Genomic DNA, 21,198 nt, shown 5'->3' on the forward strand with positions numbered 1-21,198 from the left:
AAACCCATGAATGACAAGACTTGCTCATATCACAAAGCTAACAGCAAAGGCGAGGCGTGAGTCTGATTTCAAAGCCCGAGCTCTTTCAGGCCTGAAATAGGAAATCTGCTACCTGGTTCCAAATGCATTCCTCCTTTAAAAACTGAAACCTGCCAGGCTTGGTGGCACACACCTTTAATCTCAGCACTCGGGAGGCAGAAGCAGGGGAATCTGTGAGTTCAAGGCCAGCCTGGTCTACATAATGAGTTCCAGGCCAGCTGGGACTACAGGGAGACCCTGTCTCAAATAGACCAAAAAAACAAAACAAAACAAAACAAAAAACCTGAAACCTAATTGTGTCACTCAGACTTTTTTCCAATTAGCTTAGCTCCATTATCTCCTAAAACACACTGGAACCCTCAAGACAAAAAAAAAAAGAAATGAAAATTTGTTAGCATAGGTGTAGAATGGATGTCTTTGGGAGTGTATGTTGAAGTATTTGTGTGTCTGTGTGTATAAATGTATGTGTGTATGTCTGTGTTTATGCATTTGTCTCTCTGTGTATATATATATGTATTAAAAGTGTGTGTGTGTGTGTGTGTGTCTGTGTTGGTATGTATATGTGTCTATATGTGTGATAGGATATGTGTGTATGTGTGTGTCAATGAATGTGATAGATGCTTCAATTAGTGGCACGTTTTGATTCATAATTTAGCCACAATACATCATCAGCAGATTATTGGCATCTGAAGCTTAATCACGCCAATAAGGAACAAGAAAATAAAGTCACTGAGGAACTTGGCTATTCCACTGGCCACAACACAAAGGGCCCAGCACAGGGCCATGGCTGGATTCCCAGCTGTGAGAGGCACCCATAAGGTGTATTTGTTTGCATACTGAAACTCTTTTGTTCTATTTCCAAGGCAATTTTCATTAATATGCTGAGTGATGCACATAATGAATGTCTGACTATAAATCGAACATATTTCAAAATAACATTAACATTATATTTATTTATTCCTTTTATCTATCAAGGAAATGAAAGGATTTGAGGTGAAAGGAAGAATTTGGAAAAGATTTTAAAATGTGAACTGAGGAAACTGCACAATCTCGGCTTTTATCATTTGCGGACGATTTCAGTGAGCTACTAGGAAATGAAATGTATACTTACCGAGGAACTAAAAAGATACCATAGCATGTACTTATTCAAGTTTTCCATCTAATGTGCTTCTGTGCTAATCAGCTTTGACTTCTGTGAAAAACAGACCTGAGATAAGGAATTCATAGGAGAAAGGTGTCGTGAGGTCCTCGGTTTCAGTCAGCTGCTGCTTTGTGCTGTGGTCACACAATAAATCATGGTGGAAGTGGGTGACAGAAGAAGCCTGCTGGGGGCTGGAGAGATGGCTCAGCGGTTAAGAGCACCAACTGCTCTTACAGAGGACCCGGGTACGATTCCCAGCACCCACATGGCAGCTACGAACCATTCCGTCCTTAAATCCAGTTCCAGGGGAATCGAAGCCCTCTTCTGACCTCTGTGGCATTGCACGACACGGGCGCACTCACATACATGCAGGCAATACACATACACATAAAATAAAAATAATAAAGAAAATATTTTTTAAAAAAGAAGAAGCCTGCTTACCTCATGCTGGCACACACTCCCAAGACCTCTTAAAGTCTCTACTCCCCCAATATCACCACAGGCTGGGGGGCAAGCCTTCCACACCTAGACCTTGGTGGGCATTTGGGATCTATGCTATGGCAGTAGTTACTTAATTTTTTGCATACCTCAATGAATTTGGGGTGCTTCTATAGTATATATTTTTAAAAGTTTTAAGTAAGATGTTACTAAATAATATTAATGTACTCTATATAAAGAGACATACACTAATTGTCCTATCAGAGAAATGTATACTTAAAATGTCAGTGTCACCTTAACTAAAACACAAACACAAATTATGTTCATTTTTACTGAAAAGAGAGATCTGAAAGGAATTTTGGTACAATGACTTGAAAGAATTAACAGCCTGAAATGTGATGGGTTAATAGTAGCAGGTCTAAACCTTCTGTACTCTACGTGTGACTGAAGGAAAAATGCCACGAGCAGACACTGAGCCTGTCAACAAAGCAAATTCTCTGCGGTTCACCATGAGGTGGTTCCCGTTACAAAAGGACATTGCTTCAATTGCCAATAACATCTTAGCACCTGTTTCATTATTTAAGCAAAAAGAGAGAAGGCATTTCCTGCCTGTGGGGAAATAAGCATTTCCTGGCTCTACTTAAAAGCCAAGATATTAATTAGCTTCGGACATGGTTTTTATGAGTTAACAGAAGTCACCTCAGACAAAATAAGAGATGATGGAAGGAGCTGGAAGTGAGAACTATTTGTCTCTAGCCCTAGCATGCCAGCGCTTGTAGGCCACGGGTGCCTGAATGAGCAGCTGCTTTATTCACTTGTCCACCCCACACGACTGGGCTAGTACACTCTACTTTCTGCAATTTAACCTTGTCATCTCTCTACAATAATCCTGTGTGTGTGTGTGTGTGGGGAGAGAGAGAGAGAGAGAGAGAGAGAGAGAGAGAGAGAGAGAGAGAGATGATCATGAGAGTAAGGGAAACATCTTAAGAGGGGAGGGAGGATGAATATAGCAGCATATTGTGAGATGAAAGCAGAATGTCTGGAGGGAGGTAGTGAACCAGCAAGCGGGGAGTCAGGGAGGACCGGGAAGAGAGTAAATAAGAACAAAGTAAAATGGTATACATGGCCGGGCGTGGTGGCGCACGCCTTTAATCCCAGCACTTGGGAGGCAGAGGCAGGTAGATCTCTGAGTTCAAGCCCAGCCTGGTCTACATAGTGAGTTCCAGGACAGCTGGGGCTACAGAGAGACCCTGTCCCAAAAAAACCAAAAAAAAAAAAAAAAGGTATATACATATAAAAATGCTGTAATGAAACTCATCACTTTGTATGCTGCCTTAAACAAATAAAATAATGATGTATATATCATATAATATGGTTTTAATATACATATCTATCATATGTTCAAAAAGGATGAGCTAGTAAAAATGGTTTTCAAGAGGAGGAACGAATTGGATGATGCCAGGACGGGTTTGAAGCTTCTCTGGATATGCTGTGTCTCATAGCTTTGATCTTCAAACCATTCAAATGCTTTCTGCAATTTAACTTTGAAATATAAAAAGAATACAGTCTCCCAAAGCTAAAAACAAACATCACAACATATCAAAGCAGCAGGATTATTTCAAGTACCATTAGGATGTAGTAGTACATTGCATGTCCACTCTAATAGCCTTTGGTTTCCAAATAACTACAAGGTGAGTTAAAGCTAACGGTATTCTGTGATTACTAATGACACTGAGAGCTGGTGTTGAACTATTACACACATGTGCATGTGTGTGTGCATGCACACTTGAATAAAGTAATTGTGCTAAGGCTATTAAAGAAAATGATTTTCAGTAGAGCAAAGACATCACAAGTATTAGATACTTGTCATTGATTGTTGTGACAAAATACTTGAGAAAAGCAACTTAAAGAAGGGTTTTTTCTGGCCCACAATTTGAGGACACAGTCCATCATGGTGGAAAAGTCATAGTGGCAGGAGCTTGAGGAAGCTGGTCACATTATGTCCACAGGAAGTAGAGAGAGATGAATGCCAGTGCTCAGCTGTCTTTCAATCAGTCCAGGACCCCAGTCCATGGAATGCTGCCACCTATAGCTAAGGTGGGTCTTCCTTTCTCAGTCTAGTCTAGATAACCCTTCACAAGCTCCCATGTGATTCTAGAGCCTGTGAAGTTGACAATATCAACTATCGTAAATATCAAAGAAGTAAAATATCAGCTATCTATGATCTCAAATTAGAAGTGAAATTATCCATATAAATTTACGATTTTTTTTTTCCTGAATATCCCAGGCTGGCCTTGAACTTCTGATTCTCCTGCTTTTACTCTGAAATCTCGAGCATGGAATCACAGGCATGGCCACCACACCCAGCTTATGTAATGCTGGGGATTGAACCCAGGGCAAGTACTCCACACAGCTGACTCACATCCTGTTTTTTATTTAACCCACATATACATACACACACACACACACACACACACACACACACACACACACAATAATAACAACCTTGTGACAATAGCAAACTTCCTGTCCAGAGGGTGGTTTCCAAATACAACTTTCTTTTAAAGAAACCAAGATTCTTGAAGATATCTAATGGACCCCAGATTTGGGCAGGGAATATAACAGACAAGAAAATCATCTTCTATCATGCCGGAAACCATGAAGGCTACGGAGGTTGTACCAAAGAACATAGGTGCTGACTGGCAGGGACTCCTGCTGACTAAAGATTAGACTCTGGGGCCTCAAAAATCAGCCTTAATGTGATCAAAGCACATCAAACAGAAAAGCCATTGAGTTTTCATAGCAATATTGTTTTAACTTACTGGTCACTGTATGAATTTGCTAGAACATAAGCTTTGACTCTAAAATTTAGTGAATAAAGAGAAAGGGCACAAAAGAAATATTGGTCATTTGAGAAACTGGCCACCCAGGAGGCTGGACAGCTGGTGAACTGACTTAGAGCAACTCAAAGAGACACAGAGAGATCCCAGTCCACTTTGTAAGCATGAACATCCCTCCACGGTACCTCCTTGCTGTCTCCTACTTTAGATATTTCCTCCTGCTTCATCCATCAATATTTAGATAATCTCTGGGTAGACACAAAAGCTTGAGTTCAATCCTTAGTACTGAAAAGAAAAAAGATTAAGATAGTTCCTTTTTGCAATTTAATTTGCATGTATTACTTTCTGCCTGGCTACGGGGTGGGATTTTTTTAAAGCACCTACAAAGGGCAGGAGGCTCCACGACACCCAGGAGGCTGACACAGGAAGACTGCCATCAGTATGAAGACAGCCTGGATTACACACAGTATCAGGGTATCCAAGGCTACATAGTGAGACCTTTTGTCAAAAACTAAAAAAAAAAGTTTCAAGTCACCACTTTGAATTTGTTTGAAATTAAAAAACCCAATCATACCTTCTAATGGAAATTTCAATATAACAGAGATGGCGGAATAAAAATAGAAGAAAAACTAAGTTTTGCTGAGCATCTATTATATACCAAATGTGTAAAGATACAATGATCTTATTTACTTGTTTGCAGTAGCCCTAGGGGATGAAAACTCACGTTTCACAACTAGGTCTTAGTGTATTTAACAGATAGTTAAGCAACAGGCATAGCATTCAGAGTCTGTGGGTGACATGGGACTGCCCACAGCAAAGAAAAGCACACAGCACTGACTCCAGTCACAGCCACAGTGTGTGGGATGTGACATTTTACCACCAAGGCCAGAGTAACGAATCAGTTAATAATGAATTCCCTTGTAAGAAAGCACTATAACTCTATGGGGATTGTGCTAGTAAATGTCTACATGGTATACAAAATGTTTATTTGGTGGCCTTAGAAAAATTATTTAATCAAAAAATGTAAAGCAGGATTATAGAGTTCATTTCAGTCCAAGTTATCATTTTCTAGTTTATAAAACAGACGCAGAGGGAAAAAAATGAAGTCACTGAGTGAGTGGAATGAAGGGAAAGGCCCGGGGAGTGCCTGTGAGCAGGCTTGGAGCTAGCTTGAGCTGTCCTGCTACCCTGAGGAAGTGTATCTGAAGCACAAGGTCTCCAAGTTAAGGCTGATTAACAACCTCTGCCGTGATTTGGTTCATCAATGAACTCTAGAGACCCATGTGCTGAAGGCATGGTTCCCAGTGGGGATGCTATTGGGAGGTGGTAAAACCTTGAAGATATGGGGCCCAGTGGAAGGAGGGCAGAACAGTGAGGACATGCCCTTGAAGGGGATCTTGGGACCGTGTCCCCTTCCCATTTCTTTCTGTGCTTCCTGGCCACCATGAAGTGAACAAGCTCTGTTCCACATGTTCCCACCACAATGCATTGCCTCTCCACAAGCCCATAAGCCACGGGACCACACAGGACTGAAACCTCTGAAGCCGGCATCAATCTTTCCTCCTTGTAAGCCAATTATCTCAGGTATTTTACCATGGAAACAGAAAGTTGATTTTCAAAGATCTGCCTTCATGATCCTGGGTCTGATGAATTTTCATACAGTTTACATCAGTTTTCCAGCACTAAGTATTAATAAATCAATGCTTGGAGAGCTCTGCTGCTAAGGCTTATTATATAGGAGGGAACAGCAAAATATAGGAAAAAATTAAAATATTTTAGAATTCAAAAAATATTTTAAAATATAAAATAGTCTATCACTTCTCAGACTTTTTGCTAAGATCATGTCACAACATCCTTTTGGACTCTGGTTACTGGAGTCCCACGCAGACATGTAAGACAGAAAGTAGGGAATGCAATAGTCATATACACATACCTTACTCCTGTCACCATCCTTCCATCCAACTGACATGACCATGTCTGCATGCCATTGGTTCTGCTGAGTCCTCTAGCAAGCAACCCCTGGTTAACTGCCACCATTTCTGCACCAGCTGAGTAGCACGGTCTGACACAAGAACCTGCCCTGCAGTGGGCATTCAAACATTTCCTCAATTAATTGATTCATGAGAAAATGAAAAATGAGTATCCCAGCATCATCCACTCTAACCTTTTACAAAAACTCTCCTGAGGGGTGGTGAGGTGGTTCTGAGGGTAAGAGCATTTGCTCTACAAGTCTGACAACCCAAATTCGATCCTTGGAACTGACATAAAGATGGAAGGAGAGAATCAAATCCACAGAGTTGTCTTCTGACCTCCACACACATGCATTTTGACATGGACACACACACACACTCACACATACAATTAATAATAATAAAGTTTTTAAAAAGATTTTAAAAACTTTCCTGAGCAATGAAGCAAAAAAAAGTAATTCAGTGTGAGGGATACCTCTCTAGCTGAAAAACAGAGAGCCTATAACGGTGGTGTGCAGTCCCTGACAGCCTCTATGCTGTTCAAGGTGGACTAAAGTGATATCAGTGGGCAGACTCCAGGAGGTGCTACAGAAGATTGGTTTGCAAACACTGGTCCCTTCCTTTTCCCTCAGTGCCCATGGAGGTCATGTGTGCTACCAGTGAGGGCCTCAGAGTCAATGCCATTGTCCGACCTTGGAAATGGCCAGGATGCGAGAGAACTCATCCACACCCAGAATACTCTGTATTTAAAAATTAATTTCCGTGTTAGAAAGAAAATCTACATGTGTTTATAAAATCACTGAAAATGGATTATAAACTGTCCTTATAAGATGAAAGAACTAGTTTTTGAAGAGTTCTAGATGCCTCTGAAGGATGACAAAGTCAAAGCCAGTTCACACCTCTCCTGTATCTAAAATACAGCATTTGCCAAAGACTGCCGACTGACCTCCAAGGAACGGCCTTAATCTCAGCCACAAAACTGCATCTCACTAGCTGAGATGCAGGGCAAATTCAAATGGAATAATACTCCAACCTAATCCCCTTCCCACATAAGTGTCTTTGATATTCTATAGCAGAAGAAACAATGTAATTTTCTAAGGCTATGCATAAGGCAAGCTCATGTCTAACTGTCATTCTGTACACCAAAGGGCAGGACCCAGGGGCAAAGGTGATAAGGAAAGATCCTGATGGCTCCAAAACAAATGTTCCTGACCTGACCCAGAAGCAAGAGCTGCTATAGCACGGGGCAGTAGAGTCTTAAACCATCAGAACATTTGCGAAAATCTCTTTGAAAATCGTGAAAAACTAAGTGAACACAATGACAACATATGCCTATTATGCCATTGTAATTAAAACCATGGGAAGAGAATTATCGACCCCAAGGAGCACAAGACCCTAGCTAGCATCTTGGCCCTATCGCTTGTTGTTCGCCTGTGAGTTAGTTAAACCTCTCAGACTGTGTTTCTTCCTTTAGAAAAATGACCATAATTAACAATGCCGACTGCATGGGCTTTAATTATATGGATTAAGTATTCATATGAAAAAGGCCAGTGTCCCATACTTCATAAGCAATAAATATCATGTATAGATCATGCAATTAGAAGGGAGACCACGTAGGGAAGAAGAGATCTCAAGGGACAGCGATGGGGGAAACAGGAAGCAGTGGGATACATGTGACATGAAAGCAGAAGGGGAGACTATTGGGGGACACAGACCCGCAAAGGGGGGCTGAGGAGGAAGAGGGTGGTGGGAGAGGATAACAAACTAGAACCAATTATAATGGCACATATTTATGAAAATGTCACAATGAAACTTATTGCTTTGTATGATAACTTTTAAAAATCACAACAATTTTCGTGAGGAAAAAAACCAACACATGCCACCAGGTCTTTTATTTTATTGGCATCATTATTGCACTGGTTTCACTCTCAGATCTACTCAAGCTGTGGGACTATAAATGCAAGGCGCTAGCCATCATGGTCCTACAGTATGACTGAGTTGCATTTTTCCATTGACATCCGTGAACCACTTCACTATAGCACTTGATCTTCCCAGTACTGATGCCCACACACAGAGAAGACATACTCTTCAGATGATAAGAGTTTAAAGAAGTCAGTGGTTTGTCCCATGTCACACACCAGTTACCTGTAGGGACAGGATTCAGGACCACCTGTCCAACTAACAGTTCATGGTTCTTCCTATTGAAGTATCAACTTCCTAATATTTTAATGAAGTATCTTTTTTTTTCCTTTTTTGTCTTTTTGAAACAGGGTCTTACTGTAGGCCCAGCTGGCTGGAACTATGTAGATCAGGCTGGCCTCGAACTCACAAAGATCTGTCTATCTCTGCCTCCCAGGTGCTGGGATCAAAGGTATGTGCCACCATGCCTGGCTAAACTTCATAATATTTTTTTTCAAGCAATAAATATGCCTCTTAATGGGTTAGAAGGAAGACCATGAGTGCACAGGACGACGGCACCAAGATGCAGACCTGCTGCCGGAGAGATACCCACACAGGATCGGTGCAGGACTGACTGTGGTGTGATGATGCCCTCATCACAGACTTGTGTCGCCACTGCCCAGGGGTCCCCCAGGGTGACTATTGTGTGACCAAGTGGTGCTGATGCTCCTTAAACAGATTTCCAGTCCCCTCAAACTAGAAAGCACCCCCCCATTTGCCTGCCTTTAGAGCCCCTCTATGTCTAACCTCCAGATGAACTGTTCTTGTTTTCTTTCTTCCATTAGAACCAGCCACATCTTATCCTGCCCATCTGCCTGCCTTTCCTCAGGTTATACCCCCAACTCCAAATAGGCAACTTTGACGTTGTTTGTTTTAAAGCTTGGTTAAGCCATTTTCTCCACGAAAACAACTCAAACACCATTAATCTACCAGCCAAAATAATCTCTGCAGTCCAAATCTTCTATTTCTAGCAGCCTTTCTTCTTTGGAGGGAAGGGGGCTTCTATTCTTAATTATTTAGTTTTAATTAACAAAAGTTATATATGGGATACAATGTGATGTTCGGATGTGTGTGCATGTTGTGGAATGTGTAAATAAAGTAGCACAGCCGTAGCCTCATAGTCATGTCATTTTAATAAGAACAATTAAGATTTACTCTCAGAGATGTTTAGTATACACCAACTGTTAACTGTGATCACCATTCTGTGCAATCAATTTCCTAAGCAGTGTTTTCTGACATAATTCATCCAGTCATATGCCACGGAAGCCCTGGTTTGGGGTCTTTTTATTTCCTCAGCCCATCAAGGCACGGCCCCCAGCACAGAGCTGCTACAGAGTCACAGGTGAATGAGCCAGTGTCCAGCAGCCGGTCTTCTGGTAGTGTTAGGGGCATCTTTTCAAGCTTATGACACAGCACAAGATATTGCTATGGGTCGCAATAATTATCCAAATAATTTTTCAAAAACAAAGTTCACTTGTAGCTCAGTGGTGGAATTCTCTCCTATACACGCGGCCCTGGTTTCAATAAAAAAAAAAAAAATGCTAACTTCAACTAAAACACTGTCAATTAAGAAATTCAAACCTCTGTAAAAATCTTTTTTATCAGAAAAATTTCTTAATTCTCCATTTCAGTCTGCTTGTATAGGAAGGAATTTGGGAAAATAAAAACTTTCTCAAATCAAGTAAGCCCTTCAAAACATTGAAATCTGTATGTAGAGAGTAAGGAACTGATTAATGACAATGCAAAAACCCAAGAAGAGTTTTTAAAAGAATTATCATTCCTTTGAATCTTAGTGCAATTTCACAGGGCGCCCTCTGCTCTTGATCAACCTGAATTTCCCTCGACTACTATTACTTCCTGTCTATCACAATAGTCTAGAGGAAGCACTCCAGTGGCTTGAGAACACAGAAGACTGCAACACCACATAAATCACAACGGCCGTGATTTTACTTTTTTAAAATATATTTTTTATTATTTTTATTTTGTGTGTGTGAGTGCATTGCCTGCATGTATATGAGTGCACCTGTGTCATGCCCAAAAAGGGCACTGGATTCCCTTGGAGTTAAGGCCAGTTCACAGCCGCCATGTGCATGCTGGGAATCAAGCCTGGATCCTTTGCAAAAGCAGTCAGTGCTCTTAACCACTAAGCCATCTCTCCAGCCCCAATGATCATGATTTTAAAAAGGAAAAACCACAGATGACAAAAGATAGATGCTGGCAGATACTAGTGACCAGAATGGAATTGCACTGTGCCAAACGGCTTCTCTCCTCCTAGAGTCATACAGTGGGGCGAGGGGTGAATGAGCTAGCCTCATTCAGCCAAGGTCTTCACCCTGCCCCTAGCAGACTCCATGCTCAACCCTCTAGATCCCATCGAGCACTTTCCTTGTTTTCCCTCAAGGAATTGTCTAGTTAGCTTCTCTCTCTACCAGTCATTAAGAGATGGCCTCAAGCAGCATGCATCCAATACCCTCCAGCTCCAATCAGCTGAGCTCTGCATCTGCCCTGGGGCCCTGGAGTAAGCAGCCAGAGGGTCGTGGGATGACCTGGACAGCTCCATACTGTCTGCCATGGCTAGACTAGGGACACACAGGGCTGAATCTCCACATTTTCACACAAAAAGACTGTTTATGGGGAATGTGCCTTTAAAACAACCAGGCTTCTGCTTAGGTATGATGACATATCTGCAGTACCAGCAGTAGGAGGCTGAGGCAAAAGGACCATGAATTCTAAGCAAGCCTGGGAGACATAGCATGACCTAGTTTCAAAATAAACAACAACAACAACAACAAAAATATTGAGATCATGTCACATAAATAAATAGATATGTGGTCATAATAAACAAAAGATTGAGTTTCAGAGTCAAATCTGGAAAAAAGCATGGCCTAACTCTCCCTCTGGGAGTCTCACAATGCATACTAATACAAGGGTGATATAAAAAGAAGACGTGAGGTAAAGAACCCTGGAACACTTTGTTTAACCCAGCAAGCTCCAGATTTCTTTGTCTATGAACCATTTTTGTAGTCAACCTTTTCATGCTGAAATTTAGTTTGCATAGTCCATGGAGCTACTCTCTACTGAACAGCTGTGTGGCTGAATCTAGTTGCCAGGAACTTCGTTGTTTCCCTGTCCACGAATCACTGTTCAACAAAGGTCAGTGGAAGAATGAGGTGAAGAACAGGGGGCTTCAATTTTTTGTCAGCCAAACTGAAACATGATCTGGAGATGTCACATTAATATAGGAAAGCAATTTTGAAACAAAGATAAAAATACTTAAAGTCACAATTATAATGGTTCAGAGCCAAATGTCATTTATCAAACAAATTATGACCATGGACCCACAGCCCAACTGCATGTCTTTCTATGTATAAGATGAAGCAAGCAGAGCGATTACTCAGATATTTCAAATCATCTTCTCTTCTACATTGATATAACCTTCCTGTTCATTTTTTAGATAATTCAAGCTTCCTGGGTTTTAATGTAGAATAAAAAAGGTAAGAGGGAAACTATGAGAAAAGTTATCGTTGTTAAAAACGCTTAATTATCCTTTATTGATAAATTGAGATTTTCTAAAGACATTGTCTTTACTAAGGAAATATTTGGATTATATGACATAATGCATTGAAATTCTTCCAAGTATCTGAGAATTATCATTCCCATATTTCATGTTTACTCTCAATAGATTAGAGCACTAGTAAGTCTTAAAGTACATGTATCAAAGATCTCTAAGAAATCAGTTTGACTAGACATAAAATATCTAAAATAAAAATCATAGAATATCCTTTTAAACCTCATGTATCTCCAGAAATTCAGCTAAACTCTATTCAAGCTTATGAATCCTGAGACCATGGAATTGATCTACATTTAACATTAAATAAACTTAATGTTACACTTAGTATTTAAGATCCACATCAACCTATAATAGCAACTCAAATATCATTGCTTATTTCATTTCTTTTTCAATCGAGGACTACAAAAATCATACATATGCAAGGTTATCCCTTTTCAAAACACAGTTGATTAACAAACACATCACATGAATACAATCTGAATCAAAGAAGACACATCCCAGGATTTCCTCCCAAAATCTGGGGGCAGCCGGAGCTGACAGTGAGCCTGTTTAAAACGCACTTTGGTGTCAGACTGGACTTCCTCTCCACTCCTTCCAGTCTATGGACACGTGAGCATGTTTTCAAGTAGCCCTAGTGGCAGCCTTACCAGTGTAGATGCTGGCATTGGAAGCTGGGATACCAAACTGTGACTCGATGAACTTGGGAATGAAGGTAATGAAAGCTGTAACAATGGCACTTTCAGCTGTGTATGACAAACTCACAAAAAGGAATGTCATGTTGCTTAAGATCCTGACAGCTGCTCTTGGGAGGTCTACAAAATGACAAAAATGACACATGAATGTTATAAACAATGGATGGAAAACAAAAGAAAACTGTTTTGAAATGAACTGAAATTAGCCCTTAGGTAACTTTCGCCACAAGAGAGTAACGACAGAAAGCCCTGGTGACATCAGAAGCCGCCCCCACTACTAGGGATGGGTGTGGTCTTTAAATTTTCAACCAGGACAAGGAAGGAAATAACATACCTAAAACAATGCCCAGACACAAACATCTTCATAAGCAATATCTAGCCTGTGACTCTTACTTTTTTAAAAATACTTAAATTCTTTGTATTTTTCATTGATTAGAAGACATTTTAAGACCCCAAAGTCTCTTAAACATGTAAAGTACCTGCTGTCCAATTGTAAATTACAGTTCCCCATGCATCCAACAACCACTGTCCTGAAAAGTTGCATTTCTTTTTATTTCATTACTTATTTGTGTGTGTGTGTGTGTGTGTGTGTACATGTGTGGGGGTGCCGCTGGAGGCCAGAAGAGTGTGTCAGATCTCCTGGAGCTGGAGGTATAAGGAGTTGAGAGTCACCCAACATGAGTGAACAAACGTAGGTACTCTAGAGGAGCAGCAAGCATTCTTACCCACTGAGCCATCTCTCCAACCCCAAGATGCATTTCTGAATTGGCCTGCTCTTGGCCCCACACTGCAGATGCCCACCACAGAGCAACAACCACAAGATATTGGACATCTGATCTTCCAGCCTCATTTACAAAACAGGAAATAATGACAGCTAAAAAAAAAATCACAAGGCCTGAGGCTATTAGGCCAGGCACTCTCTGGTGCTCTTAATTGGATTACAAAGTGACATGATCACTCAAGAGAGAAAGAGAGCCCAGAGATGGGGCTCCGCAACTACTGGGTAGCCCCTCAAGAAGAAATCTCATCTTTAAGTTAGGTATTTATTTTGCAGAACTTGATAGAGATGTATGCCCAAGTATTTTCCACTACAATATCATATATAATATAAAAATTAGTATGTGGGGGGTTCTAAATGGCCATCAATGGTAAATGCTCAAATTATGGTATGGCCACAAAATGGAATATTAGGTAGTCATTAAAAATGAAACAGAATTACAAGAATTATTTTTATTAATGAGTAAAGCAAGTTACAAAAATACACATAAACTATGTGTGTATCATATTTAAGTAAAAATAAAACAAGCCATAAGAATGCATTCACAGGTGGTCAGACGAGTACTTCTCAAAACATTATTATACATTATTATCATATACATTATTATCAAATTCTTAAGGCCTTAAATTGTATAACTGTAAGATTAAGAGAGGAATAAAAAGAAGTTCTATATATAAACTTGTAGTTTGCATTTTTATTGAGTGGATCGGCAAACATTTAAGTTTTAATCACACACACTTTTGCATCCTCATGGAGAAGAGTATCTCAAAAATAATTATCTCTTACATTACAGCATAGTAAAACCCTTTCATTAAGATTAGCCAACTATTTTTAAAGCTATAATATGTACCAGAATTAAAACTTAAACAGTAAAGACAATTCGCTGACATTTCAAATTTTTAATTAAATGTAACCTTCTATGTCTAAATTTAATTTTGTAAAGGTTAACATTTTAATGAAAAGCTAAGATGCATACTTTATTTTTAACATGGATCAACGTACCAGAGAAAATCACAATCAAATCCTTCATAATTTTTCTTATAAACATTAAACTAAAATGTTATACCCAAAAAATAAAAAATAAATAAAATAAATAAAAATGTCATATCCAATTCTCAAAGTTGGTAAGTTAAGATTATCTATCAATATTCAAAGATGTTGATCTATCAATATCAAATTGTCCAGCTGGTATATTAAAAGCCAAAGTGTTACATCTAAAACATTTGAGAAAAACATGTGACATTGATATCTGTATCACATGAATATTTTTAGGTTATGCTCATCATATCAAGAAGTTTTTTCTTTTACAGACATGTGTTGTGATTAAAACAGCCTTATAGTTTCAAGGGCAAGTAAAAATATATGAGTGTCTCTTCTCATTAAAAAAAACAAAGTTTGCTGTGATTTAGGAAGAATGGACAAAGTTCAGTTTTCTAAAAATTCTTCCTTGGGCCTTCCATCTCCATTGACTGGGGCTCAGCTTTCTGTCCACATACACTGTAGGAGCCAGGGAATTTAGGGCTGTACTTTGGACTAGTGCATTGAGTGCTTTTTACATATGGGGGCTGAGCTAATAAATACACTGAAGAGTGATTGAAGTCAGAGAGCTAACTGCCAGGGAAGGAGTTAGAAGTTCGGAAAGCGGATCAGTTAGATGTCAGACTGGAACTGAAGTATTGGTACAAACCAATTAGATAGGCAAATAGGTAGAGAAATACATTAGATGATAATAGATGGACAGACAGATACAATAAGAAAGATTGATTGGCAGATGATATATAACAGATAGATAAAACATATGGTATACATATATGCATAGCTGTGTGTGTGTGTGCGTGTGTGTGTGTGTGTGTGTGTGTGATTTCCTAACTTTGTTGGCAACATGACTCAGATATCATAATACCCTGGCAGGAATGAGCCCACCTAGCATCCTGGTTTCTAAAAGCCATTTTCTACTCAAAAGAACAGAGAAGGGTCTAATTTCAGAGCTGGAAGAGAAAAGATACAAATTGTACAAGACAGTAAAGCATCATCCAAAGGACACCTGGGAGCAGCTTGAGCTCAATAGATGCTAAAAGCAGTAAGAGAAAATCCAGTAGGAATAGCATGCATCCACTCATTATTTGTGGATTTTGTATTTGCTAATTCAGGTGCTTGCTAAAGTTTATTTGTAAGTCTAAATTTAATACTTTCACAGACACACTCAAATCAGCCAAAACTTGAGGCATCCAAGCTCTCTTTGCCCAGCTTCAGCGGAACAAGGATCTCTAGCCTCTATTACAGTTCTGACAGGATACATGAGGATCTTTTCATAATACTTTGTCACACTTTTCTCACTGTGTTTTTTGTGGGTCTTTTTTTAGGGAAGGGTTGGCTTATTTAAAAGGTCACTAATATCAGGCATGATGGCACATGCCTACAATCTCTACTTAGGAGGCTAAGACACAAGAACCACTAGTTGAAGGCCATCCTGGACTATACAGCAAGATTCCAAAATACAAAGGTAAAATAAGAGGCCCCCAGGAGGTCTCCTGCAGTGCTGCAGTGCTACTGAGCTTTGGTGACTGTGATGAGCTTAGGGAAAACCATGTATGTCAGAGATGATTCCTTCAGGCATGTGTTATGATGCTTTTCACCATGTCCTCAAAGCTAACTAAGTAATCAACAACAGCTACTAAATAAAGGTCTTCAAACAGAAGCAAATAGAAATGAAGCCATGTGTGGACAAGATGAGGATCATGATGTGACAGGTCCCAACCCTGTTTCTCCTCTAGGAACAATACTTCCATACTCACTAACTTGACATCTTGAAACATAGCTACTATGAAGAGTAAGAATTCACTGATGCTAGTAGCCTCAAAATATTTTCCTGTAAGGCACTTATACATCATTTATTGATTTATAATTACATCCTGCAGATTAAATTTTCCATGGAGAATCCTAGTAAATACAGTCAGTCTTCCAGGGTTAAGATTAACCTAACTGATTAGCGGGCATGTTCACACCATCTGCCAAATTAGGATGCACTGAACAGAATATTTTTGTGTTCGGTACATAAATAGAAGGGTAACATCAAACCCAAATCAAGGAATATTTTATGAAGATAATAGCCTATACTTTCGGGAATAGATCAAGATTGTGAAAGATAGGAATAGATGAGGAGATGACCAAGGTTGAAAGAGACACAAAAACTAAATGCCTGCCCTCCTGGATCAGATCTTGGACATAAAGGGCATTATTGGGAAGACTGAGATGTGGTTTAGATGATGGCATTGGCTCACTGCTTCTCTCCAACATTGGTTTTTGCTTGTTTTTTGTTTTGTTTTGAGACAGGGTCTTACTGATTGGCCTAAAACAACTCTCTATGTAGACCAAACTGACCTCAAACTTACAAAGATCCACCTGCCTCTGTATTTCTGAGTTTTGAGGGCTACCCAGTGGCTTGAGTGTCCTTGTACTCAGGAAACACTCAGGAAAGTATGCGGAGTGGCTGAGCATTACATCTGTGACTTCCAGGGAATGTTACTCATTGGGGACTCATTACAGACCACCGAGTAACCAAGGAGTGGGACTCTGTGTGCCATTCTGCAGTTTACATAAATTCAAAGGTATTTCAAAAACATAACTTAAGAAAGTAAATTAGATAAGAAGTTTCAAAATCATGGATTTGCAGCCAAATAGCTAATTTTTAATGCTGGAGAGTATATTTTAGATTTGTTTCATAGTTTCATTTATGAGCATGTTATTACATAATCAAAGATGTCACAAAGAGCATGGTAAGGGAGACATGCTGACTCATTTAAGGCTAAGAAATCTTCCAAATCAGAGCCAGCAGCATGGCTCAGTGAGTGAAGGTACCTGCTGCCAAGCCTGAGGACCTTGGAGGGACCCACATGGTGGAAGGAGACTAATGATGCCCACTAGTTGTCCTTTGACCACTACACACATGCTGTGGCCCACATGCATCCATCTATCTGCAACAACTCCACCCCCCGTACACATATACAAACACAAAGTAAATAAAGTGTAAATAAAAAACTTTGAAAGAAATCTTTCAAATTCAATGTGAAGGACAAGCCAACATTAAAACCAGGAAATGCCTTACACAGACATAATGCTGGAAGAAAATGCAATACAAAACTAGAACAAGACAGATGTGGAGTATACTTAAGAAACCCTTGTAGGGGGCTGGAGAGATGGCTCAACAGTTAAGAGCACTGACTGCTCTTGCAGAGGACCCAAGTTCAATTCCCAGCACCCACATGATGGCTAACAACCATTGTAACTCCAGTTCCAGGGGATTCGATGCCCTCTCTGACTTCTGCAGGCATTGCATGACACAGGTGCACCTACCTACATGCAGGCAATATACTCATACACATAAAATAAAAATAATAAATAAAATTTTTTTAAAAAAAAGAAACACTTGTAGATGGTGTTGGCAGGTCCTTTGCTCCTTGCAGACAGATTCCAATGGCCGTTCAGGCAGCCCTTCCATCACACCTGCCTGGTCCAGGTGTTCAACTGCACTCCAGTCATAACAGAGCTACACTGCAGCGAATCTGATACGGCTCTTCCCAGTGACCTTGCAAACTTTGGTCAAAGTTTCAGAAAGTCTGAGATGTGTGGTGTGAGTAGATTCTTGTGAAAGTTGATAAAGACAGTGTCAAGGAGAGATGGAATGATTCAGCCTAAGCAGAGGCAATAGGTATGGCCAGGCCTGTGATTTTCTGACCATTAAGCAAACATGCTCTGGAACATGCTCATTCAGAAAGTAAGTCTACAACATGAAGCATCTGTTGTCCTAAAGTATTCAGAAACTCAAAGCTTCAAACGAGCATCATTTTCAGCAAAGATAAAAGGTGCAACATCTTTTCAAAAGGGAAAAGGGAGGAACTTATTTGAAGCTTATTTAGCTTAGTAAGAAATGTATCTCATTGCAGAGAGAAGTCTATGAGTACGTGTCACACTGAAGGACCCCTTCCTGAGGTTCCTTCTCCTGATGCCATGGGGTTTTTTATTATGTCACCTAATATCCCATAATGAACTGACCGGACCAGGGAACAGAGCTAGACTCACAGATCCCCCTGCAAGCAGCCATCAGCCAGCAGAGACCATGCAAGGAGGGAGAAACCAGACGTGAGCAGGCCATACAAGTTTTCCTGCCAGAAGAAGGTCTGCGTGAGTGACAAGAGGAAGGAAAAGGAACCCGGACACGAGCGAGTGTCACCGTCAGTCTGCAGAGAAGCTGTTGGCCCCAGTGGCAATGGGACACTCCCCTCTCCCAAGGGCCTTGCTGTGGGGGCTTGTTTCCTTCTGGAACCTTAAGCTAGAGCCCAGTATCTCAGGGGGCTCCAGTCTGCTTCAGCCTTTTACAATCTGAAAGCCTCTACATCAGATTGTTTTGCTGGTGTTGTAGGTTCCTGGGGGTGGGGGGGACTTTAAAAATGATATTTTTGAGCCAAGCATGGAGGTACAGGCCTTTAATTCCAGGACTTGGGAGGCAGAGGCAGGTGGATCGCTCCAAGTTGAAGGCCAGCCTGGTCTACATAGTAAGTTCCAAGCCAGCTGGGGCTATAAGGAGACCCTGTCTCATAAAAGACCAAAAAAATGATTTTTTGGTCTGGGGATGTAGCTCAGCTGACAGAGTGCTTGCCTAGCATACATGAAGCCCTAGGTTTGCTCCCCAGTACTGCCTAAATTGTGTACCTGTAATCCCAGCACTGAAGAGGTAGAGACAGCAAGAACAGAAGTTCAAAGTCATCCTAAACTACATAGTGAATTTGAGGCCAGTCAGGACTATGTCCCTCAAAAAACCTAAAAGGTATGAAGTTGACAAATAATAACTACAAAATATTCTCAAAAATGATAATTTTGAAAACTATGTGCCAGCAGTGAGACTGATGACACTTTAAGAGATGGCCACCACCATGCACTCCACCCCACACACCTGCCATTCCACACTGAGTGCTGAGACCAGCCAAACATGAGCTACGTGTTCCTCATCCTCCAGTCCTACTTACAGTATGGCCACAGCCTCCTCAGCAAACGTCCACCTCCTCCACTGAGGCTCCAGATAGGTATCCTCCTGCAGGGAGCGGTCCACACAAAGCTGTCAAGACACCTGGGATTCTGGGGCTCTAGCTGAAGGTTCCAGAAGCCTTGATAGCGGGGCCTCTGGGAGACAGCAATGTGCCTACCACCACTGAGCATGGGCTCGCAGCCTACCCCTCTTCCTTTTGTCTCCCATGTCACCGTCACGCTCCCTAGTTCTTCCTCTTCGGGTTTCAAGTTCCAGACAGACTTAGGAGCCCATTCTCTGCAGTCCCGTGGTTCTTTGGCCCCAACAGTTCCTACACAGAGTGTTTAGCTGTCTGTTTCCTTCAAGATATAGTACATGCCATGAAGTGGAACCTCGTCTATCTGTACAACATCATGACCTGCATCCCGCTGTGAATGGAAGTTCCCAGAAAAACCATGTGTCTTCAAACTGGACTTTCTTCTGCAACTCTGATTAACAGATTAGAGCTCCAGAGACTGGGGAGAGTCTGGAATGTTCCAAGTCCAGACCCTAATTGCCATTTATCGCAGGCTATCTTTAGCCCCTAAATAGCCATGTCCTTGCATCTCTGTTTCTGATCTAACATCTTGTGGTTAACAGATAAAACACCCTCTCATAAGGCATTTACTAGCAGACCAGCAGGTCCCATCAACCAAAAGCTAAGAATATTATCAGACAGCATCTGAGATCTATGACTTGTCTACTGAATGTATCCACCCATGTACTTGAAAAGTGTTTTGATTTATGACCTTTCTTTGTTCTGTCCCTATAAAAACTCCATAGAACTGCTTCCACACTGGAACATGGAACTGGGGATAAACTGAATCTGTGTTCCCAGGCCATGGTCACTCATATTTGGCTCCAGAATAAACTATCTCTTATCCCCTTTGAGGTGAGAGTTATGCTTTTGTGTCATCACAGCTTACAGGAGACTCTCAAAAATATTCTTGGAATGTATTTATTCACTACTATTCTTTATTACACTGCAAAAGTAATTTGTACCAAAAACACCGTGTGAGAGAAAATAAGGTGAATGCCACAGGTATGTTATTTCTTCTAGAGAACAGGTTAGTTCAGAAAGCCAGTGTTGTAAGGGGAAGGGGTGCACAGAGCCACAAAACACAGTGAGAGCGAGGAAGGATGGTCCTGAAGGACGGCTCTGTAAGAAACTCAGTACTTTCTACACTAACCTAAAAAATTAATGTTAAGTATTATACGCATAGATTAATGCTTCTCTCAGCTACCATAAGAGAGGCTTCCTCATGCAGCGGATGGTGATTACACAGAGTCCCACAACTGGCCAACATGCAGAGAATAAGCTACTACAGAGTACTTATCCCTGAACAGGACACCTATTCAAACTTCTGCCTTCCAAGGCTCAGGTAATCATTGCAGAACGTGGTGCAGAAAGATTTTAAGAGCCAGAGGTGGTGGATGACCACAAGGAAACAGTCTTCCAGACAGCTGGGAAGTTACTCATATGAACTCACAGCAGTGGTAACAGCATATACAAGTCCCATGTAAGCTCAAGCTGGAAAAAATCTGTATGTGAAGAAGTCAATAGGAAACCCAACCCTAGCTGAGGAACTATGATAGCTGCTCAGAGGGAGAGATTCAGTCTTCTTTAAGAGTGTGACTCTGGGTAGGTTAACCAAAGTCCAGTGGAGAATCACACCTAAGGACAACTGGGGACAGAAGTTTGAATATAT

General features: G+C 40.7%; 1 protein-coding gene across 3 annotated transcripts in view; it reads right to left on the reverse strand.

Moving 5' to 3' along the window:
* The window catches only part of Slco5a1 (solute carrier organic anion transporter family member 5A1), a 144,950-nt gene that overhangs the window by 29,302 nt on the left and 94,450 nt on the right, over positions 1 to 21,198 (reverse strand). For 2 of the 3 annotated variants that reach the window (XM_008848915.3, XM_029553984.1), the window contains exon 4: positions 12,606 to 12,770. The exons of the other annotated variant lie outside the window; for it this stretch is intronic. In XM_008848915.3, the coding sequence (XP_008847137.1) occupies positions 12,606 to 12,770 (165 nt within the window). The remainder of the gene's footprint in view (positions 1 to 12,605; positions 12,771 to 21,198) is intronic. 3 annotated transcript variants of the gene reach the window in all.

Source organism: Nannospalax galili, unplaced genomic scaffold (genome assembly GCF_000622305.1).
Source record: "Nannospalax galili isolate Female #2095 unplaced genomic scaffold, S.galili_v1.0 scaffold102, whole genome shotgun sequence".
NCBI lineage: Eukaryota > Metazoa > Chordata > Mammalia > Rodentia > Spalacidae > Nannospalax > Nannospalax galili.